General features: G+C 43.8%; 1 protein-coding gene across 3 annotated transcripts in view; it reads left to right on the top strand.

The window, feature by feature from the left end:
• The first annotated feature begins 2,054 nt into the window (after window positions 1-2,054).
• The window catches only part of RPS3 (ribosomal protein S3), a 35,382-nt gene continuing 24,329 nt past the window's right edge, over window positions 2,055-13,107 (top strand). For 2 of the 3 annotated variants that reach the window (XM_081154271.1, XM_081154272.1), the window contains exons 1-6: window positions 2,156-2,258; window positions 3,419-3,549; window positions 3,823-3,916; window positions 4,292-4,386; window positions 6,124-6,311; window positions 6,789-6,985. In XM_081154271.1, coding sequence (XP_081010397.1) covers window positions 2,229-2,258; window positions 3,419-3,549; window positions 3,823-3,916; window positions 4,292-4,386; window positions 6,124-6,311; window positions 6,789-6,982 — 732 coding nt within the window. In that variant the 5' untranslated portion in view covers window positions 2,156-2,228 and the 3' untranslated portion in view covers window positions 6,983-6,985. Of the gene's footprint in view, window positions 2,259-3,418; window positions 3,550-3,822; window positions 3,917-4,291; window positions 4,387-6,123; window positions 6,312-6,788; window positions 6,986-7,469; window positions 7,545-13,107 lie in introns of those variants that run through there. The other variant, XM_081154273.1, reaches the window with a different exon arrangement.

Below are 13,107 nucleotides of genomic sequence, written 5' to 3'. Positions count from 1 at the left end.
GAAGTAGGGGTATCAGAAGTGTGGGTCCGATAGCAACAGTACAAAAGCAGTAAAAAAAATCTTTTAAAATTTATTTTACAATTAAGAGCAACTAGGATAGCCACAACCCTGAAGGAAATAACGTATTTAACATGAGGGAGGGGGAAGCAAAGAGCCAGGAAAGGAGAGTATCGCTGGAAAGGGATATGGCATGATTGCTAAGGTCTCAAAGGAACAGAACTAACCTTGAACTAGGACATACAGGGGAAGCTGAACTTGGGCAAGAAGAAGGTCTTTTTCTTGAGCAGGGAGGGGGAAAAAAGAAGGCTGGCCAAGGAAACATACAGTTATAGGATAGGTGAGGGGCAGTTCTTGCCTATACAATCTATTTGGGGGCAATAAGTCAGGAGGGAGGTGGGCTGTTGAGATTGAGGGGGAGGTTCTAATTTGACAAAGATTATAAGCAGCACTGTGGGAGAATGTGGGGCGTATCTGAATGAGGAAATATTCTGACGACAGCATGCAAAGCCAGGTTCTCTCCCACAGTGCCCACGTTCCAAGCGAGGACACAGCTAAGTCAGATAGGCAGGTTAATCAGGGTCGAGATTTTAGCGGCCTGGCACCCGTGAACTGACAGACCATGGAGCTCAGTGAAGTGGAGAGTGAAGAGCCGAGGAAGATGACACATGAAGGAAAAAACCTGTTCCTGGGGTCGTGTCAGTGAGGGTTGTCACCAAGCACCCACCACTGGAGTCAGAAACCTGGGTGTCATTCTCCATCCCCCGCTTTAACCTCAACCCAGCACCAAGAAGCATCAGGTCCATGGCTTCTCTCTCTCTTTGGTTCATCCACTTTTCATCTTCTCTGGTCCCTCTGCTCAGCTCTCCACAGAACCCTGTTCATTCCAAGGTTACAGGACAGATCTCTCAGAATTGTTTTGGTGCTGGGTAAAGCACAAATGTCTTCCAGGACCAGACAAGAAATGAATGGCCCTGGTTGGTTTGGATCAGTGGTTAGAGTGTGGGCCTACCCAAAGAAGGGGCCAGGGTTTGATTCCAGCCGAGGGTGTGTACCTTGGTTGCAGGCTCGATTCTCAATCCCCGGCCCTGTCAACCAATCAATGTGTCTCTCTCATATGGATATTTCTCTCTCTCTCCCTCCCCCTCCCTCCTTCCCTTCCACTCTCTCTGAAAAGCAATGGAAAAAAAGATATTCTTGGGTGAGTACTAAAAAAAAAAGAAATGAATGCAGCTGTCAGGGACTGTGGCACAGGGGAAAGCCCTTTGCCATCTAACAGGGAAGGACAGCACAGTCATGAGGCAATGTTGGCCTGGTATTTTGCTAGATCTTTCTATATTTTTAACAATAATCTAAATTAGTTTTATGGAGAAACCTCCTGATTTTAAATGCAGGCAAGCTGTATCGATTTAACATAAAACTGGAAGTATTTATGGGGGAAGTGTACTACTGACTGACGTCTGTTACTTTGAAATGTATCAAAAGATGCACTGGTAGGTAAGCAGAGGAATGGATGGACATGTGATAGAGCAAATATAGCAAAAATGTTCCTTGCAGCACCTAGATGATGCGTATATGAGTGTGCACTGCACAGTTCTCTCTCAACTTTTATGGATGCTTGAAATTTTTCGTAGTAAAATATAGGGGGAAACATTTTAATTGAAAAATAATTGTGAGCCCATGAACCGCTTCTTTGTTACTTCTTGTTACAAGTTGTAATAGACTTCATGAAAGTGAGGTAGGGGTAAATTAGTTAATAATATGAAGAACACAGAACAGCCACAGAATGCTTAATAAGTGTTAGATATCAGTTGGAACGGAGAGAACGAAAACAGACTGAAAGAGCTGGGCCCCTAAATGAGTTTCACTGAGGGCTTTCAGTCTATTTTCATTACAGTGTAGAGAGTAAGGACCAGGGTTCCGTGGTCGTTGAACTCTGTTGCTCTTTGAGCGTATACTTTGTAATTTTCATCTCCGCGCCTCATGTTGTTTATTTAACTACACTAAGCTCCGCTGCAATTCGAATTGATCTGCTCCCTCTCCGTTTCCTCCTATAGCTGTCTCGATTACTCTCCCCCTTCTCTGAACGCCTTCCTTAACATAAAAACTACATTTCCCATGAGCGCCCACAGGCGTCGACGTCGCGCAGTTCTTGTCGTCGCTCCGCGCCCTTTATACCCACTTCCGGCAGTGGCCTACTTCCTTTCCTTTCGGCGACGCAAGGCGGCAAGATGGCGGTGCAAATTTCCAAGAAGAGGAAGGTGAGATGCTGGTGTTCGGATCCCGGGGGTTGCAGCGTCGTTCGGGTCAGGGGCTTTCGAAGTGCGGTCGTGAGGCCCTCGGCTCCGTGCCCTGCCCGGGGAAGTGGTTTGGGTCACGAGGCATTCCCGCGGACTGAGGATGGCGGTGGATTGAGTGTGGGGCCCGAGCCAGGCAATCGCAGTGTGGCGGGGAAAGGGAGAAGATTTCTGCCGGTTACGGGCGGAGAGCAAAAATCAGAGATGCTTCTCTTGCCCCGGAGAAGGCGCTTCTGAGCATTTCTTAGTCAACAAATAAAATGAGTGAACGTGTGGTATTTTGAGAGCGTGAGCCGAGCCATTCGCTTTAGATCTTAACACCACGGCTGTGGATAGGGGTGGTAGCAGCGTATTCTTGCCTTCTTAATAGTCGTGTCTGGATGCAGCCTCCTGACCCTAAAGACTTTAACGGGACAGGCTGCTGACAATTTGTTGCTCCATCTAGGGCCCAAAGAAAAGCCATGGGCTAATGGAGTGAGGGAACCTGGGAAGAGCGCTTCTTGGAGTTTCTTTTCACCTTTCCATGGGGAAGGACTGTAAAGTCCATGTGCTTTAGAAATAGGCAGTTGGTTATTTTTTTATTTATACACCCACGTTAAAATGAAATACACACGCTTTTGTGAGTTGCCGGCTCTATAATACAAGCATACCAAGTAAGGCAAGATAACGTGGCTGGGATTCCTCTGATGGTCCAGGTTGTCTTTGCAGTGAGACTGCTTAGTCAGTCATTTGCGTGGTGTCCCCGCTGTGCTGAATGAATGAGTTGTCAGTGTGCCATTTTAGAACAGTTTTTGTTTAGCATGTGTACATATAACTGACAGTCTTGAAAACCCTTCAGTGAAGAGGAGATGACGAGTCTGACTGGAGGTGTTCTTGTCCAGGTGGCCCCTGCTCTGGGCTGCGTTCTGTGGCACAGGTTTAAGGGCCCTGGGTCAAAGTAACCACCAGAAGATGACCTAGAGGCATTTGTCTGAGAAGGGTTGCTACATTCCTGTGGGGATAAGGGTAATATGATTGATGATGGGTCATTTGTTGGAGGTGTTGAGTTTTGATGAGGGTTGCATTGGCTGTGAAAGACTAGGCAGGGAAATGTGTCCTAATTTTGAATTTTATTTTTTGGATAGTTTGTTGCTGATGGCATCTTCAAAGCTGAACTGAACGAATTTCTCACTCGGGAGCTGGCTGAAGATGGCTACTCTGGAGTCGAGGTCCGAGTTACACCAACCAGGACAGAAATTATTATTTTGGCCACAAGGTAAAAACTCATTTTCCTGGCCTTCACCTATAATTGTTGCATATATTAAGATGGTTTAGTCTGTAAGCTTAAGGGGACAACTAGTGAATTTGGCCTTGTGGAATGCAATTGGTTTTTTTAAACTGCATTTTTAAATCTAACTAGGTCTTGTTGCCCAAACTTCATACTTGCTTGTGTCTGTTGAACGAGGTTTTGCTACTGCATATATGCAAGATTTGAAATTACATTTGGAATTTTATGAGAGCTATGAATTGTCACTTTTTACTTTCCCAGGACACAGAATGTACTTGGTGAGAAGGGCCGACGGATCCGGGAATTGACTGCTGTGGTTCAGAAGAGGTTTGGCTTCCCTGAGGGCAGTGTAGAGGTGAGTGATCCTGGCTTATGTCAGCGATTACCGTGGGTCTGGAAATGGCTCTTTAGGATGGTACTTCTAAAAGCCTTTTTTACACTGAAGACTTTATTCACTATCAGTGAACGTTACAAATGGACTGGTATTTTGTTGAAGTTTTCATAAGAAGTCGTGAGCTTAATTTTAGGGATGAGAGGGCAATAAGGAATGGTTCAGTCCATGTCACTGAGTGTGTGCTAGGTGTAGGGAGTAGAACTGCTTTAGTACTTAAGGGATGCTACAGTGATTACATACAGCGGTATGTGCTTATACGATGATTGCGCTGGTTTTTGATTGAAAACAGTGGTGGAGGTAACAAGTTTAATGATGTACCCTGTTTCTTTCTTAAAGCTTTATGCTGAAAAGGTGGCCACAAGAGGTCTGTGTGCCATTGCCCAGGCAGAGTCTCTGCGTTACAAACTCCTAGGAGGCCTTGCTGTGCGGAGGTGAGTGTCCTTTTTTTGTGGATCAGAATATGGTGTGTCTGCCATCTTACTAATTCAGCAAATGAACTCTCTTTACATGGCAGGCTCTGCTAGTCTCTGAGGGGTTTAACAGTAAGATGTTTCCAATCTATGTCCTAGTTGAACTGGCAATCTAGCAGGAAAGACTAGTAAAGAAGCAAGTTTTAAAGGAGTGGTCAATGTTATAATGGAGAACTGTTCTGAGTGCTTTGGGAGTAAAACAAATAACTCCTGGGAGGGGAGGTTAGGCTTCCTGTTGGAGTCATTCAGCTCCATCATGTGTTAACTCTTCTGGAGACTATAAGGAGATAAGACATAGTGCAGATGGAAGAGAGCTTAAAATGCAGTCATTCTTCTTTGTAAGCTGTATACAGATAGTAATGTGAGGAGTGACAGACTATAGAGGACATGAGGTGATTAGGTTAGACCTGAAGCAGAACCCCAGGAGGGGTTTTTCAGCAGAGGAAGGACACAAGGGCTATGCTGTCAGCAGGTTGACGTTGGGATGGATAGGAAAGGCTATAGGCAAGGACATGTAGGAGACTGCCCACTCGGTTTGAATGCCACAGCCATAAAAAGTGACTAAAAGGTTGGGCCAGCCTCATTGCCATCATCTGAGGACTTGTTAGAAAAACTCAGTCTCCACCCTAGACCTACTGACTTGGAAAGTGAGAGTGTAGTCCAGCTAGTCTGTCTTAAGCCTTCCGTGTGATTTTTGCACACACTGAAGTTTGACTTAGAAGTTCTGGGACCTGAGCAACTTACTGAAGTTCTCTGACCTTTAGGTCCTCTGTCTCTAAATGGGGATCGTTATACTACCACCTTTTTGTGAGAGTTAAATGAGATCATGTGAAAGGATCTGGGACATGGTGGTAGGTCTTACTCTTTACTTTCCTATTGAAAGTGGCAGCTAGCTCCAATTAGTATTTCTCAGGGTATAAACTAATGAATGAGTTGTGTGTGGGGGGGAGGGGGGCTGATATTTTAAGGCTTACTATCAATTATATAGAGCTAGAAATGCTTTCCCAGCATGCTAATAGTCAAGACAGCTAGGCTCCTAAATTGGTAATTAGACTGAATGAACATGAATTCTGGGGGTTGAGGAATGTTTCAGTAAACCATAAAAGGGTTCACTCAGTGACTAGGGTACTTCTAGGTTCTTGCCGATTACTTCCCTGATTCAGAAATCCTGAGTTGGCAGAGATAGACTGGACTGGAAAGGCTTGCTCCAGAATGATGGGGGTTGGGGAGGTGTCAACTTGATAATCATGAGTTGAGTGTGGGTCTCAACTTCGGTTGCACATTAGAATCACCTGGGGACTTAAAAAGAACAACAATACACAAAACTTATTACTGAGCTTTACCACACTCAGCTCCCCAGGTTGCCAATTTAATTGGCCTGGCATAGGGCCTTGGCTTGGGGCGTGTGGGGTTGTTCCTTTAAAGCAGGGGTGGGGAACCTCTTTTCTGCTAAGGGCCATTTGGATATTTATAACATCATTCATGGACCATACAAAATTATCAACTTAAAGATTAGCTATGAAAAAAGCTCCTAAATATATTGAATTTTGAATCTCGCTTGCTGTTGCCTTGGCAGGGTCAGACCAAATGATTTCTTGGGCTGTCTATGACCCGAGGGTCAGATGTTCCCCACCCCTGGGTTAGGTGATCCTGTCTGGTGGTAACACAAATGGATATCTGTCTCTTGTTTTCCCAAAGGGCCTGCTATGGTGTGCTGCGGTTCATCATGGAGAGTGGGGCCAAAGGCTGCGAGGTCGTAGTGTCTGGGAAACTCCGCGGACAGAGGGCTAAGTCCATGAAGTTTGTCGATGGTCTGATGATCCACAGTGGGGACCCTGTTAACTACTATGTTGATACTGCCGTGCGCCATGTGCTGCTCAGACAAGGTGAGCAGCTGGGAGCTCTTAGAGCAAAGGGCCTTAGTGGATAGATACGGTTTTCCATACACACCTCGGTGCTTGGGGAATTCGTCTTTGGCGTGGCAGAGCATGTTAGTACTCGTTGGGCTTATTGATCAGCTGCACTGAACTGTAAGAAGCAAATTGTTGAGATCAGTCAGATCCAAGAGTTGGTTTGTCCTTGTCTCATCCACCTGTGTTCCCTTCAGTGATGACACGATGACGAGTCAGAAAGGTCACATCCTGCTTTTGGTCCTTGTCAGTGCCATGTTCTGTGGCACTGCGTAGGTTCCTTTTGCAAAAGTGTCCTGTTCATTGATTGATTAGAGGCATTTGTCTGAGAAGGGACCAGATCCAGGGGTACTTGAGTAACTTACTGTTCTCTTCCTCTGCCCTGTCCTGTCGTGTTGTAGAGGCCAGTGATACCACAGGTGGTTCCTAACCATGGTTCTAACTGTCCTCTAGGTGTGCTGGGCATCAAAGTGAAGATCATGCTTCCTTGGGATCCAAGTGGTAAGATAGGGCCTAAGAAGCCCCTGCCTGACCATGTGAGCATTGTGGAACCCAAAGATGAGATACTGCCCACCACCCCCATCTCGGAACAGAAGGGTGGGAAGCCAGAGCCTCCTGCCATGCCCCAGCCAGTACCCACAGCGTAACAGGTATGTCTCTAGCAGCCTCTTGGGCAGAATATAGGACCCTATTTCTTTGCCTCCCTGTGATTACTTATATTGCACACTGTGGTAAGCATTTGTGAATAAATGGATTACACTTAATTTACATGGAAGAATGCAGGTTGAAGCCAGGGGCCCTTTTAACCCAGGATTTGTTTGGGATGGATGTTTGGACTTGGTCTCTTAAATTCCTATGTTTACTATAATGTTTGAAATAGGAATTTTTCTTTATTGTCCTTTTATGTACTCAAAAATTTCAGGACACTCTTCCTAGTAATTAGTTATCATCCTTCAGTAACCCCCTTAAAATAGAATGCCTGGGGTTTTTTGGTTGTGTGTTTTTTTAATGCTCTTTGTATTTATTAGTCTTCATGCAAATCTTAAGTGGGAATGTATACCCATATGGTAAATGAAAGAACTGGATACTCAAATGAGATTTCTTTTCTTACTATTGTGCTTTATTCGGTTCTAGGGTCTCCTTGGCAGCTGGATCTGGAATCTGGATGTTGCTCTATAAAGACCTTTAATAAAGTCTTTTTGCAAGATGCATGGCCTGACTAGACTGTACATCCAGTATTCAGACTGAGGGTGTCACCCCATCACAGCATCACTTGATTGATTTTTTTAGGGCTGCGTGGCTCACAATGCTTCTGTGCTTTCCCTGAGATCCTCTTGGTTTTAACTGTACTTGTGAGACAAGGGCCAGAACAGGAGGACCCAAGCGGAGCTAACCAGAGAGATACCCTGTTGGGGGTAGAGCGTGACAATGCGGTCTCATAGCACCTTGATTAACTCCTCTGCAGTTAGGGTTATAGGTTTAGAAGAGGGGTGTATTTAAGGTGATTTTCTTTTCCTGGTGCTTAAGGAAATCTACATTGCACATCGAAAATAAATACACTGGTCATTATATTTTGGGTTGTACTATGCTCTGGGTGTTGTGCTTCACATATTTATTTAATCCTCAACATCTCTAAAGTATAAAGGGAATTTGTGCCAGTGATGAAGAGCCTGAAGCACAGAAGTAAAGAATACTAAATTGTCTGCTGTTTTATCTGTCATATTATGAAGTTTTCTCTATTGATGTCTATTTACAAGCAATTGGGTGCTCTTGGTATACTCGGGTGAAACTAGTGAGGGACAGACTGGCATGATAATTCTACAAGACTAGTGATAACTAGGTTGATTGATCACAGAGAGGGAACTTTCCTCCCTAGTGACAGCTGTCATGGGCCTCGAAGGCCAAGTCAGGTAGCCAGACCATCCTAGTGGTGATGAGGCCTGGCTGTGAAATAACCTGGCCCCACAGACTGCCTAGTGGGCACTCTGATTATTTGATTGTCTTTTTTATTTTAAATATATCTATTGATTTCAGAGAGAGAGGGAGAGAGAAACATCAATGATGAGAGAATCATTGATTGGCTGCCTCCTGCACGTCCCCCGACTGAGGATTGAGCTCACAACCCGAGCATGTTCCCTGACCCGGAATCGAACCACGATCTTCTGGGTTATAGGTTGATGCTCAACTGCTGAGCCATACCAGCTGGGCTATTTGATTGCCTTTTCAACTAGACTGTAAGCCGCACAAGGACAGACAATTATACATTGTGTTTATACTCCTTGGCACATGGTAAGGGCCTAATATTTGATTTAATGAATTATGTTGGGAGTATACTGACAAATGTATCTCTGGGCCCCTCCCCCCACTTCATAAAAGAATCTTTGGTGTTTATATTGACTTTGTGTAGACTAACATCGTACTGTTTTTGTCAGTATTGATGGAATTGGCCACATTTCATTAGTAGACATTCCCCTTATAAGGCTTTATTTATACCTTATGGGTAAAGCTATAGGCATTTTGCAATTTTATTGGAAATGTTACTGTTTGAACTGAGCTAAGCTGCTTTATTCCTATATTTCTGGATTTGTGTAGTTTGGTTGTGAGGGAATTGTTTTTAGAGAAATTAGTTAACTAATGTGAACATCCAAAGGTCTGGGTACTCGCAACAGGTTATGGCAATCCTGGTCATCTAGGATCTTAGTTTCTAGTATTGATTAACACAGCCAGTCACAGGTCTTTGTATATTAGATTGTGTGATCTTTAAATTCCTTACACTTTCTACCCTGGGTGGTGTGGCTTGCTTGGTCTGTGTGTCGTCCCGTGTACCCGAGGGTGGCAGGTTCGGTTTCCAGCCAGGATGCGTGTGAGAGGCAGCCGATCAGTGTTTCTCTCATATCGATGTTTCTCTCTTGCGCTCTTCCTTCCTCTATAAAATCAATAATAAAAGTTTCTTTCATAACGAGTTTTCTGGAAACCTTAGCCCACTAAAATTGGAAATTATTCCATGTGGGGTTCAGTGGTGCTGTTAACTTCCCTCCAGGTGGTGCTATAAGAAGAAGTGTGCACCCAAGTAGCAGCTTGGGGAGGGAAAAATAAACTTACTGAAGTACAGATGCCTCTTGACTTATGATGGGTTTACATCCAGATTAACCCATAAATTGAAAATACCATAAGTAAAAAATGCCTTTAATTTACCTATCTTACCAAATAGCCTAGCTTACCTTAAATGTGCTCAGAACACTTACATTTTATGGTTGGCAATTGAATTACCTTGAGTTTTTGCCTTGAGTAATTGCCTTCCTCTTACCAGAAGCAGGAGACACAGGTGGGCATTTTGTAGACATGACGGAGTAGAAAAACTATCCAAAAAACTCTGGCAACACAGTACACTGTAGAACAGGGGTGGGGGACATCTGGCCCATGGGCCGTATACATCCTGCCAAGACAACTGCTGGTGGGACTTGAAATTCAATAAATCTAGGAGCTTTTTTTCATAGCTAATTTTTTAAGTTGATAATTTTCTATGGCCCGAGAGCAATTATAAATAAGCAAATTGCCCTTGACAGAAAAAAGGTTCCCCACACCTGCTGTAGAGTACAGTGGTACTTCAGTTTTTGAATGTAATCTGTTCCGGGAGACCATTTGAATTCTGAAACGTTGGAAAACCAAGGGATCGATAGCTAGGCCTCAGGATCTTGCCCTCAGCGGAAGCCGTATGGCATGTTCAACTTCCGAGGAGTGCTCTGTTCAAAAACTCAAGCATTTACTTCCAGGTTTCCGGTGTTTATAAACTGAAATGTTCATCAGCAGAGATGTTCGGAAACCGAGATACCACTATCAGTTATTTACTGTCATGATTTTGGGACTGACTGGGACCTGCAGCTCGCTGACACTGCCCAGCATCATGAGAGAGTATTGTACTATATATTGTTAGCCTTGGAATGGTTGAAATTCGAAGTAGTTTCTATTGATTGGGTATTGCCTCTGCACCATCATTCAGTGGAAAAATCCTGAGTTGAACATTGTCAGTTGGGGACTGTACTGATATGCAGAAAAGTATGCAAATTAGTATTTAAGTGTACAGCTTGAATTGTCAACATGAACACCCTGTATAGCCATTATTTGAGTTCAAGAAAGTGAGGGAGTTTTTTTAATCTTCATTTTAGAAAACCATAGGAAATGTAGAGCTTAAGTGAGCACTTAATAACCACAGCCCATCAAGAGATGTAAGCTACCCAGAGGATAATCACTACTATCCCCCATTTTTTCCTGGTGAATGGTTTTTCATCAGTCATTTTCTTTACGTCTCTTTAAGGTTCAGGTAGGAGCATCTGACTGGCCAAGGCTGGTATCTGACCCAGGTGCCAGAGGTGAGGAGAAAGATAGCTAGTTCCTTTGGCTTTCATAGTGGTGATGAGGCCCAGACTCATACATTGCCTCCCTCTCCTGGATAGGCAAGGCGTTCATGCTCGGCAGCCAAAACTGTTGTGAAACAGTCCTTGGGACCCACTAGTAGAAATATGGCTGTTGGCAATATGGAAGCAAGTGCTGGAGCCTTTATTGGACTTTTTACCAAAAGGCTCTGAAGAGTTAGCTTGTGGTCTAGTATATGTGGCAACTGATGATGGGCCTCATAGGAGCTGGGAGCAGACTGACCCATTGGGCAAGGAAAGAATATCTGTTGAAATCTGAGAACTTAGGAGCGAGTGAATAGGGCCAGCAAGGATTGGGGACCAACAGGCAGAGCTGGAGAACCAGGAAAAGGACACACAAACTGGTGGTCAGAGAACAGTTAAAGGGTTTTTTTGATGGGGTGGGAGGTGTTCTACCTCCAGATAGAGTCTGGGCTTGCAAAACACTTGTCGCGAAGGCTGCTGGAGCCCACAGCAGAGTGATACTCTGCGGGTCTGCTCCTCAACCACAGACGCCAGTTCACCTCCACTTCTGGCCATTCTCCATTCCTGGCTTGGAAGTTAGGCAAAGGCTATGAGGAAGTCAGCCAGGATGCAGTGGATTGGAGAATGCCCTGTGCAGAGCATTTAACAAAGGGCACTGGAGAAGCTGGGCTTTGCAGTCAAACCTGGGTTCAAATTCTGTCACCAGCACTGATTCACTGAGACTTTGGACCTTTCTGTTTCTTGGTTATCTCACAGGGTTGTTGTGGGAGTTAAAGGAGATCTAAATGCCAATTCATGCCTCTTCTCTAGTGTTCATCATCCAATATGTTATCTCCATTTGGAGACATTAACAGGTAAGAGCCCCGGCCTTCAAGCCAGGCACTGGATTCAAAACCACGTCCACAACTTAGCAGTATGAGCACATCTCTGCCTCCGTTTGTTCATCTGCATGTATGAGCTCTTAGCACAGTGCCTGACATCATACCAGGTGCTCAATGAATGCTAGCTGTTGCTACAATTATTAAGCATATCCTCTTGGAAATCGTCAATAGCTAACTTCATGGTAATGGATTCTCCCCATCCTAACTGTAAGGGCCCTGACCACAGGGCTTGTGCTTTCTGCCTCTACTGGAAGTGGGCATAGCTGGGCAGGTATTACTAGCCCTGTTTTATTGGGGTTTTGCTGTGCCTTGTTTTATCTAGTGATTGTTTCTGAGCTCCAGTGTTGCATATAAATGCAACTGTTTTGTGTCAGAGCCTGCCAACATTTAGGTATTGAGAATCAATATTTTCAACTTCAAAGATTGTTTTTCTTACTATTACCTTCCTTGGGGACATCTAATTTTATGTTATTTAATCAATAAAACAAAACATTTTTGTATTTGTTATTAAAGTTACATTTATAGCTTGATAAGCAGTATGACTCTGGTGAGAAGATAATTATATGCCCTAAGCCTGCTGTGAACATGTCATTTAATCTTCCCAACATCCCTGTAATGGGCAGATTCCATTACTAACCTCGTTTTACTGTGATTTTAATTAACCCACGCAATATATCTTAGGGGAATGTGTGATTTCTCTTAGGCTTTGAAAAATATTTGGAATATCTCAAGATCTCTCTGATTTGAGAATAAGACCCTAGGTTGGGAACAAACTTACCTGATCCCACCCATACCCTCACGTTCACAAATAAGATGGAACCCCAGTAGCTTTGAAGTTGAAATGAAACCACTGAGCTGCTGCTGCTGTCCTGTATTGTACCATCTCAGCCATCCAGGTACAGCTGGACCTTTGTCCACTGAGTGAGGAGGAATGCTGGGATGGCTTCATCCTGCCCTCACTGGTAGGCCATCAACTCCCCAATGACCAGCATAAATATTAGCACAACTCTGAATATACTAAAAACCATTGAATTATACTTTTCAAATGGGTGACTTTTATGTTAAGTGAATTACATCTCTCTAAAGTCATTCATACATATGTGTGTATATGCATACATATGTATGAATTAAAACAGCAAACAGTTCCACATTTTTCTTGTTTTGAAGGTACATATACCCAAAATGAGCAAAGTCCCTTGAATGCAGTGAATTGCTCATCAGCTACTATAGATGGTGCTGGAACTTAGTCATGTGGCTATGATTCCAGATTTCAGATACATCTCTAATAGGCTCTAGCTTATCATTGCTTTTGGGGTTTTTTTCTGGTTTAGTTTTGTTTTGCACTTGCATTGTCAACATGCAATATTTTTGATGGTTCATAATTTTGTGGAAGAAAGAACAGCCAGCCATGTTCTTTGCTCCATAATTTTAAAACATTTTTATTTTTAGATTTATAAAGATCAGAATGACCAAGCCAATAATTTTTTTTAAAAA

This window comes from Miniopterus schreibersii (assembly GCF_964146895.1).
Source record: "Miniopterus schreibersii genome assembly, chromosome: 12".
NCBI lineage: Eukaryota > Metazoa > Chordata > Mammalia > Chiroptera > Miniopteridae > Miniopterus > Miniopterus schreibersii.
The sequence above is the reverse complement of the archived record's forward strand: the minus strand, read 5'-3'. Positions and strand labels throughout refer to the sequence as shown.